Raw genomic sequence first — 22,114 nt, 5'->3', positions numbered from 1 at the left:
TTACTACTCAGTGTTGTGCTAGAAAAGGGGGAGGGACAGACAGACACTAATCAAAACCCCAGGTTGCTCAAATTTCATCTTTAAATAGAGGTATTAAAAGATTCAAATATTGAATCATAGATTTACCTAAGAAAAGGTATCTTGGCAGGTGTCTGTGTGGCTCAATTGGTTAAGCGTCTGCTTTCGACTCAGGTCATGATCCTCAGGTGCTGGGATCAAGACCCACATTGAGCCCCACATCAGGCTCCCTGCTCAGCAGGGAGTCAGCTTCTCCCTCTGCTCCTCCCCCCTGCTTGTGCTCTTTCTTTCTCTCTCTCTCACACAAAAATAAATAAATAACATCTTAAAAAAAAAACAACAACTGTCTTGGCCAGGGACTTATTTGAATGGGCATTAATTTAAAAAATATAAATTCATTTTCTGTAATAAAGGGTGCTCAACAAACTTTCTTGTCTTATTAATCCATAGGGACATTGTAATCAAGTTGGGTTTGATAGAAAAATGGCAGTTTGAGTAAGTCCACATTGTTCGCTCCCAATTTCAATTCAACTACTAACTTCTACCCCTAAGCTGAGGATAGTAAACTGCTGAAAGTTAAAGTGTGAACTACATTCCAAACCTACTGGCATCCAGACACAGAGCCAGTGCAAGGCTCTTCTCTTCTGGGTGAAACAGTCTGAAGCACAGAGCTGGAGAATCTAAGTGACCCTCAAGAAAGTTCTCCTGGAAAGAGCATGGTCTGAAGAAATCCACAGATCCATGGAAGAAATGGCAGCACTGTATCTCATCAGTTTCCCTCTTAGAACACCACTGAGCAGGTAGAACACTTCTAAAAATCTATCATGAGATTCATCAAAGAGGACAAGGTCAGAAAGAGACTAAATATTTGGTGGTTTCTGGAAGATAGATTTTTACCTGAGAAAATATATTATTTGGAAATTCTTTTATGTATTTCTAAATAAGTTGGGGTATGAAGTAAAAAGGCAATCCTGCTATTCCAAAAAAATAATTAAGAAATAATGGGTACAAAAAAGCTTAGATAGTAACATAACAAAAATATAATAATCTCTAGAGTATGGGTATCTAATTAACCTTTTCTCCATAAACTGATCAAAATATACAAGGACAAGGGCCTGCCTGCCTTCAAAATTGATAAAAATGTATGAGTTGTTGTCTTTGATTGTTGGACATCAGGCAGAAGATGAAATGAGCACCACAATCATCTTAGCTCTGCCTGGGGGCACTCTTTGGATCATGGTGCAGTGAGAAGGAGCCCACACATTCCTTTAGCCCACTGATTGATGGAAACAGAGAACAGAGTTCAGAGTTGCTAATGTAGCTGGAGTTTGTAGGGTAGAGTATCAGAATAGAAGAAGTTATGCATAAAAGGAGCTCCAAAGTTCTGCTTAGGGACCCCCTTACCTGTTTGGCCATGTACTGAACTGTGATTGCAAAGGCAAGACTCCACTAGGCCTGGAGGTTCTACAGTACTGAGAGATATAGGAGTTCCAACAATCCAGTGGAAAGACCGCAATGAACATCCTGGGCTCTCAACCTGCCAAAATGTCAACATTCTAGGAATAGAGTTACTCTAGCCCTAGTGTAAAGATTGCTCTGGATTACAAACCTTGAAAGACTCAAGCTGCTATGTCAGTAAATTAACCATCCAAAAGAAAAAAAAATCTAAAGTAAGATTTTAAAAATCCATAGTATCTCAACAATGTAGCACTTATAATGTGCAGCAAAGACAAAGAATTACTAGACATTTGAAAAAGCAAGAAAATGTGACCCATGTACAAGAGAAAAACCAATGAATAGAAACCAACCATGCGATAACTCAGATGTTGGAATTAGCAAACAAGGACTTTAAAAGAGTGCTTGTAAACATGTTCAAGAACTTAAAAGAAAATATGATCATGATAAACCAACAGATGGACAAAGCCCAGCAGGAAAGAAAAACTCTAAAAAGGGATGAGACAGAAATTCGAGGGCTGAAAATAAAATATCTGAAACAAGAATTTCATGGGATAGGTTTAATTATAAATTGCAGATAGCAGCAGAAAGGGTCAGTGAACTTGAAGTCAGATCAATAGAAGTTATCTGATCTGAAGAACACACAGAAGAAAGACTTTAAAAGCTAAATACACAGAATGTCATTAATCTGTGTGATCATATTGAGCAGCTTAACATATGTGGAATTAGAGTCTCAGAATGAGAGTAGACGGAGAAAATGGGGCCACATACAAATGTTTGAAAAAAATGACTAAAATTTTCCCAAATTACGCAAAGAATATAAACTTACAGACCTAAGACGCTCCAAATCTTAAGATAAATATAAAAAGAAAATAACAAGGCACATCATAGTCAAACTGAAAAACAGTCTTGAGAGTAGCACTTTTTATGATAGATCACAAATTGGGGAACAATAGCACAGGTGACTACTTGCTTCTCATCGAAAGCAATTAATACCAGAAGCCAGTGGAATCTTATCTTTAAAGGTCTGAGGATAAAACACCCATCAGCCCAGAATTCTAAATGCCATCAAAATAGCCTTAAAAAGTGAAAGTAAACTAAAATAATACCAGATAAAGAAAAGTTTTCTTTCACATTTCTTTAGGCTGAAATAAATTGACATCACGTGGAAGTTTGTTTCTACAGAGAGGAATAAAGAGAATCAGAAATGTTAAGTATGTAGCTAAATATAAAATTCTGCTTTTTTCTTCTCTTGATGTCTTTAAGCACCATATGGTTATTTAAAGCAAAATTAGGTCATCATATATTTTGTGGCTTGTAAAGCATACAGTTATAATAAATCACATCAAATGTACAAAACACAGGTAAAGAGATTTATACTACTTCAAGATTTTAAAATGTACATTATACTAGCTCTAAAGACTGTGATGAGTATATGTATTTTAATCCCCAGAGAAACCACTAATAAACAAGACAAAGAGGTATATCTGAAAAGCCTATAGAGGAACTAAAATGGAATGTTATAAAGGTTCTTTTTTGACAAAACCAAAAAGAGGCAGGAAGAGAGTAGCAAAGAAGCAAAAGATCAGCTCAGACAAATATAAAACAAAGAAAATGGTAGACCCAAATCCAATCATATCAATAATTATATTAAATGTAAATGTACTAAACACTCCCACTAAAAACAGGAATTGCCAGGCTAGATAACAAAGCAAAACCTAACCACATGCTATTTTAAAAAATTAGTCTTTCATAAAGTATCCAAGGGGTTGAAAGCTAAATAATGGGAAAAAGATTTACCATAAAAACAGTACACATAAGAAAGGTGTGCCAGATAAATTAACACTAGACAATATTAATTGGAATATTAATTCCTAGTCTAGGAATACAGCTAGAGAAAAGAATTATATTTGTGACAATAAAGTGGTGAATTCATTGAGAATATAAAACAATTAAATAATCATACATATTTATGCTCCTAATAAGAAGGCTTCCAATCACATAAAGCAAAAACCAAGAAATAAGGGGAAAATCCACAAATCCACAATCATAGTTGGAGATTTTAACACCTCTCCCTCAATAAATGAGAGAACAACTAGAGTAAAAATTACTAAGGATGTAAAAGACCTGACAAAATTATCAACTACCTTAACATAACTGACACTTCAAGGACACTGTACCCAAGAACTGCAGAAAAACATTCTTTCTCAGTGTACCTGGGATCATGACATCCTGACCATATGCTGGAAAATAAAACCAGTTGTAATAAATTTTAAAAAGCTCAAATCTTACAGCGTATGTTCTCTGACCACAAAAATATCAGGAATCAGGTGCCTGGGTGGCTCAGTTGGTTAAGCGGGTCATGATCCTGGAGTCCCAGGATTGAGTCCTGCATCAGGCTCCCTGCTCAGTGGGGAGTCTGCTTCTCCCTCTGACCTCTCCACTCTGACACACACTCTCTCTCTCACTCTCAAATAAATAAATAAGAAAATCTTTTTAAAAATATTAGGAATCAATAACAATAAGATATGTAGAAATTGAACAACTCACTTCTTAATAAAACATGGATAGACAAAAAAAAATCACCAGGAAAATTAGAAAACATTTAGAGCTCTGATAATGAAATATAACATATTAAAATTTGTGGAGTGCAGTTAAGGTGGTTTTTGGGGGGATCTCAGAGTTTTAAATATTTATATTAGAAAAGAAAAAAGATGTAGAATTAAGATTCTGACTTAAGAATCTAGAAACAGGGGTGCCTGTGTGGCTCAGTGGATTAAAGCCTCTGCCTTCAGCTCAGGTCATGATCTCAGGGTCCTGGGATAGAGCCCCGCATCGGGCTCTCTGCTCAGTGGGGAGCCCGTTTCCCCCACTTTCTGCCTGCCTTTCTTCCTACTTGTGATCTCTCTCTCTCTCTGTCAAATAAATACATAAAATCTTAAAAAAAATCTAGAAACCTAAAGTAAAAAAAGGAAGATAATTATAAAGATAAGAGCAGATACAAATGAAATAGGAAAAAAACACTAGCTTAAATTAACAAGGTAAAAATTAATTTTTCTGAAAAAATTAATAAACTGGTAAGCACTTAGCAAAGTTGATTGAGAAAATTGCCAATATTTACAATAAGTGATATTATAGACATTAAATGGATAACAGGAGAATATCATGAACAATTCTATGCCATGATATCCAATAACTTAAATGAAAGAGAAAAATTCCTTGAAAAGCATAATTTGTCCAAATGGAAACAAGATAAAATAGAAACTAAAGAGTCATTTTATATCGTTTGAAGACATTGAATTTGCTGTCATAACCTTTCCCTCAAATAGAATTCCAGGACCAAAAAAATTGGCTGATGAGTTCTGTCAAACATTTATTTTTGTGTTTTTAAAAGATATTTTGTTTATTTCTTTCTTCTTTTTATTTTTTAGAGAAAGTGAGAGAGAGCCGGGGGGAGGGGCAGGAGGAGGGGCAGAGGGAGAGGGAGCATCTCCAGCAGACTCCATACTCAGTGCAGAGCCCAACACGGGGTTCAATCACATGACCCTGAGATCATGACCTGAGCTGAAATCAAGAGTCAGATGCTTAACTGCCCGAGTCACCCAGGTGCCCCACTATCAAACATTGAACAGATAAATAATAGCAGCCTTACAAAACCCTTTTGGGAAAAAAAATATAGATGAGTGAATAATTGCTGTCTTGTTTGATGAGGCCAGGAGAAGAATCCTGAAACAAAACATGACAAAGACATAACAGAATAAACAAACAAATGAAAATCACTAAACAATTAACCCTCATAACATAGATGCAATTTATTTTCCACAAAGTATTGTTAATTCAAATCTAGCAATATAGGAAAAGGATAATACATTTTAAACAAGTGAGGATTGTCTCAGAAATGTATATATATATATTTTTAAGCAGTTATCAGTTGATGTGATTATCATCATATTAACAGAATCAAGGAGAAAACTATCTCAATAGGTACAGAAAGAACATCTTACAAAATTCAACATCTCTGTATATATAAACTCATCAAACCAGAAATAGAAGGAGACCTCTCAATGAAATATTTGATGCTTTCTCCTAAGGTTAAAAACAATGCAAAGATGTCCAATCTTTATTTATTTGTTTACTTATTTATTTTATCTAAAATAAAAAAGAGCTGTAAATAATTACTCAATCTAGATTGTTGGTTTGTTTTTCTTAGTGGTGTGGGCTAGCAGTTCTGAAATCTTTTTTGGATTCTAGGCTTGAGGAAATGAACAAATATGCTGAGGATAATGGTGCTGGTCTTCAAGTATGGAAAGTAGAAGAGCATGCAATATAGCCTATAGTTCTTAAATAGAATTGCATGTATCAGTTTAAAAACATGGATTTTAACATTGAGAAAAATAAATGTACATGTCTATGCCTGCCTATGTTTTTATGGAGATGGCAAGAGATAGAGGTATACAAGCACATATATATCTTCCGCTAAAACGAACGAGGACCCCTTGGAGAAGTGACTGGCAGGACCAAGACAGGGGAAGGACAAGATGAGCCCTCACAGGTGATTGAGTCAGTTAGTGGGGAAGCCAGGAATGATCAGTTCACATCACATTATTCAGGACTTAGCCTGAAGCAGCCAAATCTGGAACAATCCGAATATTAAAATAACTATTGATAATAACCTATTGAACAATATAAATATCTATGAGGCCATTCTGATAGAAATAGATGAGTGAACAGATACATAAATGGGGAGGAAGGGGAAATTCTTCCTTACTGTGAAAATCCAAGAAAGGGGGGAGAGGTGGGGAGAGGGAGAAATAGGGAGAGAGGGGAAAGAGTTGGGGAGGGAGAAGGAGAGGAAGAGAGAGAAGGAAGGAAGGTAGGAAGAAGAATAAAATTAGGAAATCATCAAGTGGTTTACTAATTTTAATTAGTGTGAGAGTTTGATAAAGAATAAGATATTTACATTCTTTACAATTATTAATTAGGAAGGAAAAATAACTTTATTTAATTTTTTAAAAAAGATTTTATTTATTTATTTGTTAGAGAGATAGAGCACAAGCAGGGGGAGCAGCAGGCAGGGAGAGAAGTAGGCTCCCAGCTGAAAAAGGAGCCTGATTTAGGACTCGATCTCAGGACCCAGGGATCATGACCTGAGCGGAAGGCAGAGGCTTAACCAGCTGAGCCACCCACGCATTCCCAAAATAATAACTTTAAATGGGAAAAATCTGGTGGAACTATCTTATCCTAATGATCAAAATGAACATCACCAGCATTGGCTAAACCAACATCATTTGACCTGATTTGAGAAGGGCACAAGGTAATTTCACTGATACTTCTACTGAAATGTGTAATCTGATTTTTTCAACATATGTAAATAGGCTAATAGAAAGCTGAAATAATGCTGCCTATTTAAAAAAACAACGACAATAATTTAGGGGTGCCTGGGTGGCTCAGTAGGTTAAGTGTCTGCCTTCAGCTCAGGTCGTGATCCCAGGATCCTATGATAGAGACCTGCATATGATGGAGACCTGCCCAGGGTCCTATGATGGAGTCCTATGATGGAGACCTGCTTAGCAGGGAGCCTGCTTCCCCCTCTGCCTCTCCCCCTGCTCCTGCTCTCACCCTCTCGCTCACTCTCTCTCTCAAGTAGATTAAAAAAACAAAAACAAAAAACCAGTAACTTATATCTATGTCATTCCAGAAAAGATGTAAGAGGGGTAAAGCATAACTTACTATGTTATATTGTGAAATGATTTTAAACCTAAAATAAGTGTGTACTAGAACAAATTAAAATGCCTCTTAAGGTGAAAGAAATATTATTACAGGAACATAGAAAGTTACAAAAATGAAAATTTCTGGAAATAGATTTGCACTCTTTATCTCATTGAATTACCTATATCTAAGAATATCCCTGATATTTTTACAGCCCAAATGGGAATAAGTTTCAGAATTTACAAATGTATTGTTATGCAGGTGTTTTGGGGAGGACAAAGACATATTTTTTTCCCCCTTCTCAATTAGGAGTTAAGCTACTGACCAGAGAAATCCAAACGAGTAGAAGTAGATGCTTTATACAGGTCTCAATTGCCTTTTGAGAGAAAACAATACCAAAAAAAAAAAAAAAAAAAAAAAGGAAAGAAAGCAAGAAAACAATATAAACAGTAAAAATCGGAGAAAAGGGGAAAATAACAAAAATACAGTTAATATCTGCACTTGCACTTACTACTTACAGGGCACTTTTGTATGTATTTTTTGACCTCGCAACCAACCTTCGAGGTAGGTAGATTTCAGTTTTTCATTCCAATGAGATTTTTATTTCCCAGAAATGCAGAGGATGCCAAGAAAAGTTTGTTCCTGGACTCGGTTTCCATGTATTCAGAGAATAAATACCCGGCCCGCAAGCTGTTGCACTGGCTAGCTTTCATTCAGAAATAGCCTTAGACATTCCTCAAAACCCCTTCCTTACGGAGGAGACAAAAAATTTCTGAAAACCATTTTGGATTCTTCTGGAATTCTTTCTGACTAAGCAGCACGTTCTGTTGAGAGAAGTGTCTGTCACACTCTTGTCCGCCCCCGAGCGGCAGCCGGGCTCCGGCGGCAGGTGCAGGTGCTCTGCACACCCGGGCTGGCCTCGCGCTGGAACCGCTTGCAGAGCTCGGAGCGTCTCTCTCCCCTGTGCTCCGGCAGGTGCGTGGTCGCGGTGCGAGCGGGAGAACAGAGAACTCCTGTTTCTCATGGCCAGCAGGAAACTTCTTCTTTCGCCATCATGCTTATTGTTCTGTTGCATGGTTTTTTTTTTTTGTTTGTTTGTTTTGTTTTTTAGTTTTTATTTATTTGACACAGAGAGAGAGCGAGAGCGCATAAGCAGGGGGAGCGGCCGAGGAGAGGGAGAAGTAGGCTTCCCCCTGAGCCGGGAGCCCGACGTGGGCTCGATCCCAGGACTCCGGGATCATGACCCAAGCCGATGCAGATGCTTAGCCAACTGAGCCACCCAGGCGCCCCTATTCTGTTGCATGTTTTATGAGTAATTAGCAAAGGAGTTTGGGAGACTTTGTCCCTCTTCATAACTCTTGCTGCTTTAAAACTGCCTGCGTACGCTTTGGCTTCTCGGCTAACAAGTGTCTATATTTTGTGGGTCAGTTTTGGCCTGGAGCTTGTTGCACATTCCGGCTTTATCCAGCACCTGTAGCTGGAAGCCGTATGAACGTGCTTCTTAAAAGGGTGCGAGGAGCCGGGCCTGGCTGCTCAGCTGGTAGAGCATAGGACTCTTGATCTCAGGCGGGTGAGTTCAAGCCCCACCTTGGGCATGGACCCTACTTTAAAACAAATAAACAAACAAACAAATCCGGCCCTGCAGGAGGCAGGTTCAGCTATATTGTCTATGTACATAAGCTGAGCGCCGGTGAGGGTCCGCAGCCGGATTTTATTGTGAAGAAACACCAGACAAACCCAAACTGAATGACACTGTACAAAAATAAATGGCCTATACTCTTCTGAAATGTCAATATCAAGAAACAAAAGGCAGAAAGTAATGTGGCTGTCCCACACGGAAGAAGACTCTTAGAGACCTCATGCAAAGCGCCATGTATGAGCCTGGGCGGGGACAAATTAACTGTAAAGAACATTATCAGGACAATGGATGAAAGTGGAATGCGGACTGTATCTGTGTCTTTGCCTATAGCGATATGAGTCTGGAGAAGGATAGATATTGCAAACAGTGGTTACTTAAAGAAGAGGGGGGGTTGGCAATGAAAGAAAAAAAAACATCACAATTAAAAAAAAAAGCATACAGGATGCAAATAGCATGCAGGATATGATTCCATTTTTGTTAAATGATATGGATGTAAATGTGTAAAATGACTTATATAAGGATGGCTAACAAAATGTTAAAAGACTATCTTAAGGTGATGGGAATTTGAACAACTTTTACATTTTGTGTATTTGTGTCCAATATATTTTTTCTTTTTTGTAATAAAATTTTGTAATAAAATAAAGTAAAATTTTTTCAATGCACATGCGTTATTTTTATGAAACTCCGGAAAAAAATATATTTTTTAGTGTTAAAAGGCAAGAAAGGCTCACTTGCAGGCAATTACAATTTTTTATTAACATATAATGTATTATTCATTTCAGGGGTACAGGTCTGTGATTCATCAGTCTTACACAATTCACAGCTCTCACCATAGCACATGCCCTCCCCAGTGTCCATCACCCTGCCACCCCATCCCTCCCACCCCCCTCCCCTCCAGCAGCCCTCAGTTTGTTTCCTGAGATGAAGAGTCTTTTATGGTTGTCTCCCTCTGTTTTTGCCTATTATAAGAAAATTTTGGATTATGTTTTTTCTGCATCATCCACTTTTTTCCTATAGCCCTAAGTTTATTACTTTAAACATCTTATGTGTTTTGACCCGTGATGTTCCCAGAGGTGCTGAGCACATGTAAAAATTGCGAGCCAACCCTCTGGGTTGGTAGGGATTAGGGTGTCTGATTTTCTGGAGAATTCTGTTTAATACAGGAGTTTCAGCAGTTACTTCCTGCCATCCTAGAGTTCTCGGAAGAAAGCCCTTTCGGGATGACTTCAAAGTTCACCTTAGAGGACCTTGTCCCTTTGACCTCCATGTCCTTTGACCGTCCTGGAAGCACTTCATCCTGACCTCAAAAGGTATATAAGATATATAATGTCCTGGATCTGAATGTCCTCCCTTTAAACCATACGTAAGACCATTCTTCCTTTTCCGCTGCCTGGAGGTAAATTCTGAGAATGACCAAGGTGGGTCTGGAGAATGCTTTGAGCTGCTCAGACGAAAGGACCAAAGCTCTAATCTTGTTAACAGAACCTTGTTGTTGGTGGGCCCACTGAGTCAGGTGGAAACAGGGAAAGGTCCGCTGGAATCAAAGATATCCCCAACAATCCAGGGAAGCCCAGCTTGGTGTTCTGAGTGCCCACGGCAGTGCTGACTACATCAGCTTCAGAAGGGTTGATCAGCTGTTAAGAAGGTAGAGTAAGGCTCCCAGTTCTCAACTAGCAGCTGCTAGGTTGGTGGGCAAAGGTCAGCTTCCTCACAACCCCCCCCCCCCCCCCCCGTGCCCCCACCCCTGCAATGGGGAGCTGTGAGGTGGGTTCTGCACCACTCCCCAGTGCCCCCGGGAGGGTCTGAGCCTCAGTCCCCTGTGCTGGTAACTTGCTTCATAATGCATGCTCTAGAAGCTTCTTCCCCTCTATTTCACTTCACTGTCACCGGTGTTTTCTGGAATCCCTTCCTAAGTAAACTACTTGCTCTTGAATCTTGTCAGCTCTAGTCCAACTAGAATCGTCATGTGTTTCCCCCACCATTCCCACTGTCCCGAGATCCTCACCCCCTTGGTTCTGCATATCCAAATGGCCACAGCCCCCAGCCGCACTTTGAGCAAAGTCTACTCAGCAGGCAGCTAGTCAGACACAGTATACTCTTTTCATTGTGCAGTGGGCTGGAGTAGAAAGGGTTGGAACCCCACACACGTGCCTGGCTGGAGAATCCTGACTTGGTTACTTACTAGCTATGAGCCCCTGGGCACATCATCCCACTTCTCTGAGCTTGTTTATGCCCCTGTGAAATACTGGTAAGAATCCTTGCCTCCTTGGATTGTCCTCTGGATCTAGTGAGCTAAATGTCTCAAGAACCAGAATTCTACCTAATAAAGAGGATACTTCCGAAAAGATAGTTATTTTTATCGCATCAGGAAGAAATTCATTATCGACTTTCTACGTGTCTCCATCTTGTTTCTCAAACAAAAAACCTGCTTCTAACCAACAGAGTATGTCAATTTGGTATCACCCTTGTGTGATTACTTATGTTGTGTAAGATTCCATCTTGCTAACAAACTTACTCTGGGGACTCTCCATGCTGGCTTGATGAAGTCAGTGGCCATGTTAGGAAAGGGCACATGACAATGAACTCCAGGTGCCCTCCAGGAGCTGACAGCAGTCTCCAGTGGCCAGCCAGAAAAAGCCAGGATCTTCCATCCTACAGCTGCAAGGAAATGAAATCCGCCAGGGCCCTGAGTGAGGAAGCTGACACTTTCCTAGCTGAGCCCCCAGATAAAACACAGCCTTGTCAACACCTTGATGGTAGGTTAAGACCTGAAGCAGAGGACCTTACATCCTTGGACACCTGACCCATAAAAAGTGTGAGATATGAAACTGTTATTGAGTTTCTTAATTTGTGATAATTTGCAGCAATATATTACTAATTCACATGTACCACCCAATGTAAACAATTTTCCATAGGTTGCCAGTATTGTTTCATCATTATGGTCATGGTTTTGGAGATGGATGGGCTGGAGTATTTTATAGCACTTGCAAATACTTTAGTGTCTCTAACAGAGAAGGACTTTTTAAAAGTACAACAGTGATACCAGAAAAACTAAAACTTCACTAAGAACCAAAATAGAAGTCTTTTAAAAGCCAGATAGTTGATAGAGCTAGTATACTAATTGGACACAGGGAGAAAAGGCATGTTCTATAAATGGAGTAAGAATAACATCCCCTTGATCCCACGAGCTAAAGAACAGGTAAGCATATGAGACCTTTCACTTGAAATGTCTAAGCTTTGCTAGTTATTGTCTTTGTCATTTTTAAATACTGCAGTCACAAAGTACTTAATTGTTCCTATCATACCCTCATAGGTCATACAAAACCTAAAATCACTGAATCCCGATTCTGATCGTAGGACCCGTATCCCTAACCTGCTCTGGAATGGACCCTTGTGAACTCTACTTTTTCCATAACTACTTATGACTTCATGTCCCACTATAATTGCCATCCTTACCACTTTTCCCTTACTGCAGGAAGTTCTTTCCAACTGATCCCACCCAGTTCTTTTCTACCTTTGACAAGGCTTACCGAGGCAGCGCTTTTAAAAAAGGAAATTCTCAGGGCTCTGGGTTCAATCTCATCTCCACTACCGGGGCACTCTGAGATCTCTGCCAAGTAGAGCGTTCTCTAAACTGCACACAGTAGTGCCTCGCAGCGTTGCAGCAAAGATCAGATAAAGAACGTGTGTAACGTGTAAAGTACCCAGCCCCGGGAAGCCACAGCCGCCCCCCACCATTCCCTTTGTTAGTTCGCATCTCCAGTCTCGGAGAACCAGAACGCCCCGCACCGCGCCTCTCCCGCTTTCGTCGCGGGGGATGCAGGGATTTGTAGTTTTTTGGTCCCCAAATCATATTTCCTCTCGGAGCCAGTGGGCGAGAGGAAGAACTACACATCCCAGTGGGCGGCGAAAGGAAAGTGGGGCTCGGAAAACCGAGCGTCCCCGCCCGGCCGCCTTTGCTTTCCGCTGCCCACTGGTTGTTCCCACCACGCGAGGGCTCCGGCCCCGCCGCAAAGCCAGCGAGCGCGCGAGCGCACGGGCGGATCGGCCGGGACGGTGGGGCGGGGCGGGCAGGGGAGGCGCGGGCTCTAGAGGAGATCGGTCGGTCCCTCTGCTGCCCTGGGCGCTCGCAGGGGAAAAGGGAGCAATAAAGCGAGTAAATTGCGAGCGCCCGTGTCCGAGAAGTGAGAAAGGGCTGGGGAGGCGGCAACCTCCGCAGAGCCTGGCCGCCACGGGCTTGTCCTCCGGCACGGAGGCAGGGATCCGGGGCAGGAGGGGACCCAGACCGCTCCGCTCTCCCCGCGGGAAACCTGGGAAACGTTCGGGCCCCGAGACCCCGGCCCGCAGCCCTCCTCCCAGACTCAGGCCTGTCCCGTACCCCCTCTCCCCATCCCGTCGCCGGGCACCCCTGCCCACTCCCGGGCAGCAGCAGAGCTCCCCGCCAGTCGACCACGCGCCCCGCTGGGGGGAGGAAGAGGACGAGCCGGGTCAGGCCCCGGGAGGGTCACCTCTCCGCGTGGGTTCCTCAGGTCCCCGGGAGCGGCAAGAAGGGCTTTGCGTGTAGCAGCGTGAATGTGTGAGTGTGTGTGTGTGCGCGCGCGCGCCGAAGCGGTAGCGGCGGCCGGGAATAAACCGGAGGAGAAGCCGGGAGGCGGCGGCCCGAGTCTGCGGGCGAGTGCGCGCCCCGGCCAGCGGGCACCGACCCGAGCCGTCCGCGAGCGATGCCGGCGGGGAGCCCAGCACTTTCCCCCGGGTAGTGGAGGGGACGGCGCCTGGCCCGCCCGAGGGGCCTGGGGCGGGGACCCCGCGGGGCCTGTGCAGGGCTCCGCGGGCGAGAAGGAGGAGCGGGAGGAGGAGCCGGGCTGGCTCGGCGAGGGCCGCCGCCCACCCGGTTGGGAGGAGGCGGACCCGCTCCGAGCGCCGCGCGCGCGCCGGGGCTGAGCCTTGCAAACAAGTGTCTGTGGCACTCGCCCCGCGGCCCCGAGACGCGCTCCGCCGCCCCCCCCGCCCCCGCCCCCGCGGCCCTCCTCGCGCCCCGCCCGGCCCCTATGGGGCAGGAGGGAGCCAGGGATCCGCTGGCCGTGCAGCCCACCAGCCGCCGCCGCGACCCTCTGCCCGGGCGGCCGCGGCAGCCCCGCGCGGGGCCCGCGGTCTGGACTCGGCTGCCAGGCGCGCCGGCGCGGGGTCGCCAAGCGAGCAGCGCCCGGGCTGTCGCCGAGCCCGCTCCTGACAGAAGAACGTGCTCGGTTTCCCCACCCACCCCTGGGAGGGGTTGCCGGTGCCGCGAGCGGCCTCCCAGTTTCCATCGCTCTCTCCTGGGGAGGATCCGCCGCCGGGAGGAAGGATTGGAATAAACCTGGCCGCGGCGCCGAAGTGGCTCCCGAGGAAGCCGGCGCCGGGGCCGCCGCCTCGTGTCCCCTCGGGGCGCAGCGCTCGGGGGTCGACGGGCCGGAGCCGAGGCGCGGCCGGCGGGCCGGGGGCGGCGGGGCCGAGCGAGCGGCGGTGCGAGGGGGCGGGCGCGCGGCGAGCCGGGGACCGGCCGGGCGGCCCCTCGCGCCCCGCGGGGCCCCGGAGCGCCGGTACGCGGGCTGGAAGCGACTGAGGACCGCCGCCGCGGGCTGCAAGCGAGCACCGTCCCTCCCGGAGGGGGACCCGGCTATGACAGCTGGGCTCCCGCAAGGGTTAACCTGGGTGTCCTCGGCAAAGTTGTCGCCGAGCCGGGAGCCGGCGTAGGGGTCGCGGCGCCGCGGCTCGGGGGGCGGCCGGGCGGCCGGCGGCGGTCGTGGCTCGGCGGGGCCCGCGCGGCCGGGGGGCTTCTGGGGGCGTGCGCCCCCCGCCGGCTGCCCTCGTGGATGCCTCCCGGCGGCGGCGGGCCCATGAAAGACTGCGAGTACAGTCAGATCAGCACCCACAGCTCCTCCCCCATGGAGTCGCCCCACAAGAAGAAGAAAATCGCGGCCCGGAGGAAATGGGAGGTTTTCCCGGGAAGAAACAAGTTCTTCTGCAACGGCAGGATCATGATGGCCCGGCAGACGGGCGTCTTCTACCTGACGCTCGTCCTCATCCTGGTCACTAGCGGACTCTTCTTCGCCTTCGAGTAAGTGGCTGCGGAAGCTCCGCGACGCCCCGCTCCCCTCGCCTCTCCCGACCCCTGCCTCTCCTCCCGCTACTTTCGTTTTCTAGAAGCCTTATTTGCTGTACACTGTTATATAATGCAAACCCACTTCTCCCTCTCTTTCTTCGGGAGGTCCGTTTGCTCTTTGGTCGCCAGAGATCAGGCAGCCCTGGGTCGGGCTCTGGGAGTGGAGAGGGGAGAGGGCACGCCGGGAAGGTGCGCCGGCCTCGTTGCTCCCAGGGGTTGGGTGGCACCTCGCAGGTGACTGATTCTTGGTGCTGTCTCTGCTGAGTTGGGAGACGAGCAAGCCAGCCAGGATGTAGCCTTGAGTGCGAAGGGAGGATGAGGCTGATTGCTCAGGCAGTCAGGGGTAAATGCAGTGACTTCCTTCCTCACCAGCATAGGGCATTTTGTTAATCTCGTTTACTAAGTCTTATAGGTACCTTAACGAAAGAGTGAAGAATCTTGGTTATTTCAGGGTTCCAAGTGTAGGCCACCCGATGTAACCTGGAAGGATATTTTCATTTTTTGTTCTCCTTAAATGGTCACTCTTGATCAACAATTTCTGATTTACCGTGAGCTTTCCAAACTCTTTGCTTTTAAAAAAAGTTTCAATAAAAAACGTTGAAAATACACATTTTCTCCTCCCCCCTCCCCCAGTGTTGGGGGAACAGGTGAGAGGAGACTTTGTCAGTCTGTTCAGGAGAAGTATGACACTGCATGGTAACTTCTGTTTCCGGAACCAGTACTTTGGGACTTTGGGGCTTTTATTTGAAGAAAAGCACATGCAAGTCTTCGCCGTTTTCAGGAAAGTCAAGTTGGCCAGTAGCAACTGTCCTCCTGCCAACTAATGAAAGATCTTCTTATTTATTAATAGGTTAGATAAAGTCCTTTAACCACATTCCAGAATCAATTTCAATTGCTTTTATTAGGTCCAGCATTTGCAATGTAGCTTCTTATGTAATTGCTGGTATCCTATGTCTGATCAAAGTTGTAGCTACTCCCCCACTACACTCTCCTACCCCCAAAATACATTTATTGGGGGTTCTTTGCGTGTCCCATATCCTGCTTATTATGGGGCATGGTACCCATTCAGTCTCCATCTTCTGTTGCATAGGGTTAATTAAACCTTTGTGTTTATTTACTTTTGTCTCTGGTAAGTCTTAATAGGCTCTTATTTTGCCCCAGGGTTTGGTATTCCAAATGCTGTGTCAGTCAGAAATGAATGATCTCTGGACAGTGTAATACCTTTCTTGTAAAGCCCTCTGACTCTGAGGGGAAACATTTTGCATCTGAACATTGTGCTATGATGAACGGGATTGAGTTAGAGCAGGTGAGGAGAGAGATCTCAGAGGTAAGCCATGCAGTGCCCCCAGGCCTCACACACAACCCCTTCCTTTCTGACTAGGTACATTTCCCAGTCTCTTCCAGAAATTTAACTTTGGGACACATTTGCAACTAGGGTGGAGCCTGTTGGGGGCCTTGGGGATGGGAGAGGGAGGGTGTGAAACAGCTTTGGCAATAGCAGGAGAAATGTTCTTTCCCTCCTGTGTTGCTCGCCTTGTCCCCTTCCAGAGGCAGCCACTTGTCCTTACAGACCAGGGTCTGAGTCATGATAGGTTCAGGCCCTGGGGTGAGGATACCATGTGATTGAACACGGATGCCATACTTCTAATGGTGGCTTCTATGACAGGTGGCCTTCTAGATAGATAGGCTTCAATATGTTCCTAATGTTAAAAAAGTTTTGAACTGATCTGTATTGGCATTTTTGCTCTCTTTTTAGCCATTTTAAGATTGGGGGGGAAAAGGGTTAGTTTTGTGAGCTTCAGCCACAGGTCTGTTTCATCCGGGATGATGAGTGTTTCATTTTCTTTGTACACCCAGACCCCCACTGGATGGTTGGAGGTCCCCTCTAGTTGTACTTACTTCTATTTTCTTTATTCAAATACTCCTTCGTGCAAACCATCATAAATTCATTTGTGCCTCTTAAGCTTTGTGTATGTTTCTTCCAAGACTTCCCCAAAGTCCTCACTGGTGGGTTGTTAGGGATCCTTCTCTGCATCGGCATTGTGCTAACCAGTGGCTGGAGGGATAAACACGTGTGCTGGGATTTTATTAGCTACTATTGGTAGCTTCATTTTTAGATAAGCTCTTTGTGTGTGTGTGTGTGTGTGTGTGTGTGTGTGTGTGTTTGGTCTCCGTGAGTGTTGCTTCAATTAGGCAATTTGAAATTTCAAGAAAATAGGCCAGTCCTGGCCTGATGCCTCAGTTGGGAAAAACTACAGGGCTGTTCAAACTATAGAATATAATGGTTTGGCTAAGAATATTGTCACTGTGTTGCTTTTAAGTTCTTTAGCATTGCTAATGACAAAGTGAAATTAAATGACTTCGGCCAAATTAATCTGATAGACTCAGAGAAGCAGTTAGTTCAATTAGAAGCATGCATAGGAAATGAAATGCCAACAGCCTAAAAGAGATCAAGAGAAAGTGCCAGTTTTGTCTGCTCACCGCCCGCCTTCCTTCTGCCCTTTCTTTACTTATTTATTGAGCACATACTATGTGTTTGACTACTTGGATTAATTTCATGTCTAGATAATTTTAATATTAGTAGAGTTCGTGTTCAAATATTTGAGTCCATGTTTCCCCATGGGCGAGTACAACATTTGAAAGGAAGTCACAGGGCTTAGCTTCGGACCTCCTTTTCCTGCAACTCTTCACCTGCCCTTCCTCTCAGTCCCAACCTTGAACAGAGGACAAGGAAGTTCATGCAAGAGAAAGGGACTTACTATTAGAGCAGAGCAACAGGTGTTGATACTGCCTCTGACCCTGGGCAAACGGCAGGGCGGGAATGACTGTTCCCACATGGCAGGTGAAGTGACAGAGGCATAGAGAAGTGAAATAACCAAGGGTCACACACTAACTAGTGGCAGGGCTTCTGACTGCAAAGCCAGTGCCTTTTCTGCCCCCCAGTGCTGCCCTCCCTCCAAGCATAGAATGGTGCTTAAAGGTATGGACTTTGGAAGGACAGATCCCAAGAGTCTAACCAGAAGTATGACCCTGGGCACATAATGTGACTTTTCTAAGCCTTGGTTTCCCAGTCTGTTAAATGGGATTAATAATAACTACCTTAAAGTGTTACGAAGATTGGATTAAAAAGTATAGTTAGTGCCGTGTCTCATACATAGTCAATACTCAATAAATAGCACATATCATTAGTGCAAACCTTAGAAGTAGCTTCCCCAGGACTCCCTTTTCTGAGAGCCTTTGAAGTAGGGAGTAAGTGGATTAATTGTATAACAGTGATAGAACGCTGGGCTGGAAAAAAAAATGTGGAACTGTGTAGTTTGCAGTTGAAATAAAGACCTTTGTATGAGTCTGAGACGTGGCTTCGCTCTTGCCCCTTCGGAGTGGGAGTCCCGGCAAGAGGTCTGGGACCCCGCCTCCCCTCGTCCAGACCTGAGTGGGAGCACTGAGAAGGCCTCCACGAAGCCGGGACTGGATTTCATTTCCATTTTCAGACCTACCATCTTAGCACCATGAAGACAGGAAGAAAAGCTATTGGAAGCTACACGATGCGACTCTGCTGGTTTGCAAGTAGGGCGGGACTGTGTATTTTGGGGCACCTTGTGTTCAGCATATGTACTGATAAGTACTGATAGAGAGTGCTAGCATTTTGTTAGCCGTATTCGGGATGGAAGGAAGCTGCTCACAGCGCTGTCCACACTTGTCACCGCTCCTCACAGTTACTGAGGGCCTGGTTCATCTGAGCCTCATAGCGATGTCCTCGTTCTCACGTCCTCAGAAGCACAATTGGAGATCGATGAGCTTGATCAATTTCTGTGTCTCTTCTTCTCTGTCATACACATACTTACAGCCTGCTCTTGTTTCGGTTTGAAATTTTGAAAAGAAAAAGTCTTTGGTCTCATTTCGGTCATAGTCTCCGATCCAAGAAGGAAATGAACCAGGAGGCCAGGAGCTTCTGTGAGGTGAGGGGAAGCCCATCCTGATCATGGACTTGACGGTCTCCCAGTTCCATGCTGTGGTCACAGACAGTTCAGAGGTGTGACTGGGGCGGAAACCCTTGGGAATGTGGATGCTTTCTTAAATTTCTCATCACTAGAAGTACATTGATTTTTTAAAAAAATATGTTTCCTTCTCCTCCTCTCTCTCCCCTTTTCTCTTGCGCTCCTTCCCTTTGTTTCTTCTTCTTCCTCCTCCTCCTCCTTTCCTTGGCTAATCCCCTCTGAAATACTTGATGACTAATTGGTCATGGGGTGATGTTTGCTTTGAAGATGGAACAAGGGCCTTTCCCCCATAAACAAAGGTGCTATTTCTAATAATAATTTCTCCCTTATAGATTGGAAATCCTTTATTATTTAGTAGAAGATGCTACCCTTATAACATAGAAGGACCCTCTCTTTTCTCAACTGTCCTATTCAGAACTGCATCAAGTTTTCCCCCATCGAGAAAACCTCGGGGAGGTGTCCTGTCTTCTAGCCAGATGCTGGCCAAGCCATGCATCATAGAACACGGAGGGCATAATGGTACATGATAGTGGATGACCATCAGGATGTTACCCTCAACATTTTCTATTAACCAAGTAACCTTATTATTGACCTCTTGACTTGAGGGCACTAACCCATTCATTTGTGTGCGAGATCAACACATGTATATTTCATGAGCTTAGGGGATGTGTTAGTTTTGCTCACCGTTGTGCTCCAGTACCTAAAGTAGTATCTGTTACATAGCAGGCTCTCTGTGAATATTTGTTGTTTATGGAATAATGGCAATATGGAAACACTCTGAAAAGATAACTTCCTTGTGCTTTAGTTTTTCATCTTGGAAAGCTGTCAACATTAAAAAAATTTATAATTAATAGTGCCTTCTACAGCACATTTGCCTTAAAAGCTTTGATTATTAGATGTAATTCTTCTGATTTTAGAATCAGGTCTCATCCCCTTTCAAGTGTGTTAATTGAAGCAGAGGAAATAAAAGGTTTTCTTAGTTACTTAGAAACCAGTGACAGAGTTGAGCTGTTCACTTGGCTAACTAAGACTTCTTTCAAGTTTTTATTTATTTTTTAACTAAATGCTTTAAGCAAATGAAGTACTCTGTGATATATAAGAATGTTACCCAACTACCACCAGTACCTGGAATAATTTCACATTTTATGGGTTCTTGATTTTGGATACTTGAATTTATTTAATAAAAATCTTAAGGATTCTGTTGACTCTCAGCTAGTGGGAAGTGATACCAAGTTATACAGAAAGGATGCCTGTGGGTGCCTGAAATAGGTAATAATGGTCAATTATTTAATGGGTCATATCTACATAACCTGAAGATTTTTCCTTTGCAGAGCAATGTTGCACGTAATTTATTCATTGCAGAGTTGCTCTGTTTTAGCAAGAGAATTTAAATTAAATGTTTTAATGAAGTGTGTTCATTTCTTCGCAGCTGAGGTTGTTGGGAAAGGGAAAACACTGGTAGTCAACAGATACTTCTAATAAGTTATATCCAGGAATTTGGATCTGATAAAAAAAATTTGGCTCAGGTAAAGGCTGGGGACCATCTTAATGCTTTTGTTTAGTTCTTTAGTAAATATAAAAGTTGGTCCCAATTCATACTAATTTTTATAAACTGGATGATCTACCTCCTCAATTTCTGCCCTTTAAAAAATGTAAAAAAAAAAACAACCAAAAACCCAAACGTAATATTAGACTCATGCAGAAGAGTCTGTGTACCAGACATGCAAGTTTGGAAATAAACTACTGTAAAGAGTGCCTGTGGAGCTACCACTCAACTCCGGAACTACCTGGATATAGGGTCTTTGAGTCTACTCACACCCTCTGGGTTTCAGCTCTGATCCATCTCCCTGCCCCTCCCTGAGATCTTCAACACTTGTGTTCAGCCATTATTAATGTCTTGCCTCTTTTCCCTCTAGGTTTCTTCTTCTTCTTCTTCTTCTTCTTTTTTTTTTAAAGATTTTATTTATTTTTTTGACAGATAGAGATCACAAGTAGGAAGAGAGGCAGTCAGAGAGGCAGGCAGAGAGAGAGGAAGAAGCAGGTTCCCCGCCGAGCAGAGACCCGGATGTGGGGCTCGATCCCAGAACCCTGAGATCATGACCTGAAACGAAGGCAGCGGCTTAACCCACTGAGCCACCCAGGTGCCCCTTCCCTCTAGGTTTCTTAATGTATGCATTCCCAAACAGTAGATTGTTTCTATATAAAAAATATAAAGAAAACATTCTTATATATATAAAGAAGTAAAGGAATCTTTTGTAGAAACAAAAAAAACCCCAAAACAAACAACCCCACCCTCCATCTCTGTCCCTTTCCCTCCCTCTGTCTGGACCGTCAAAGAGTAAACTGCAGACACCATGTCCTTTTTTTTTTCTTTTTTTTTTTTTTTTAAAGATTTTATTTATTTGTCAGAGAGAGAGAGCGAGCACAGGCAGACAGAATGGCAGGCAGAGGCAGAGGGAGGAGCAGGCTCCCTGCCAAGCAAGGAGCCTGATGTGGGACTCGATCCCAGGACGCTGGGATCATGACCTGAGCCGAAGGCAGCTGCTTAACCAACTGAGCCACCCAGGCGTCCCACCATGTCCTTTTATATCCAAAATTTTCAGCATTTAATTCTTAAGAAGAAGACATTCTCTTATGTAAGCACCATATCATTAAATCTTGAACAATACAAGTGTGAGCTGTGTGGGTCCATTTAAGTATGGATTTTTTTCATAGTACAGTACTGTGAATGTATTTGCTCTTCCTTATGGTTTTCTTCCTTTTTTTTTTTTTAAGATTTTATTTCTTTATTTGACAGACAGAGATCACAAGTAGGCAGAGAAGCAGGCAGAGAGAGAGGGGGAAGCAGGATCCCCGCTGAGCAGAGAGCCCAATGTGGGGCTCGATCCCAGGACCCTGAGATCATGACCTGAACCGAAGGCAGAGGCTTAACCCACTGAGCCCCCAGGCGCCCCCCTTTCTTTCTTTCTTTCTTTCTTTTTTTCCCCAAGTTTTTATTTATTTGACAGAGAGAGACACAGCGAGAGAGGGAATACAGGGAACACAAACAGGGGAGTGGGAGAGGGAAAAGCAGTTTTCCTGCATAGTGGGGAACCTGATGTGGGACTTGATCCTGGGACTCTGGGATCATGACCTGAGCCAAAGACAAATGCT

At 44.3% G+C, this 22,114-nt stretch overlaps 1 protein-coding gene across 2 annotated transcripts in view; it reads left to right on the top strand.

Moving 5' to 3' along the window:
• Nucleotides 1–14,673: 14,673 nt before the first annotated feature.
• ZDHHC14 (zinc finger DHHC-type palmitoyltransferase 14) overlaps nt 14,674–22,114 on the top strand; it is a 266,282-nt gene continuing 258,841 nt past the window's right edge. Inside the window, exon 1 of one of the 2 annotated variants that reach the window (XM_044243227.1) lies at nt 14,674–14,918. In XM_044243227.1, the coding sequence (XP_044099162.1) occupies nt 14,674–14,918 (245 nt within the window). The remainder of the gene's footprint in view (nt 14,919–22,114) is intronic. The other variant, XM_044243236.1, reaches the window with a different exon arrangement.

The sequence above is a fragment of the Neovison vison genome, chromosome 1, assembly GCF_020171115.1.
Source record: "Neovison vison isolate M4711 chromosome 1, ASM_NN_V1, whole genome shotgun sequence".
NCBI classification, from domain to species: Eukaryota; Metazoa; Chordata; class Mammalia; order Carnivora; family Mustelidae; genus Neogale; species Neogale vison.
The sequence above is the reverse complement of the archived record's forward strand: the minus strand, read 5'-3'. Positions and strand labels throughout refer to the sequence as shown.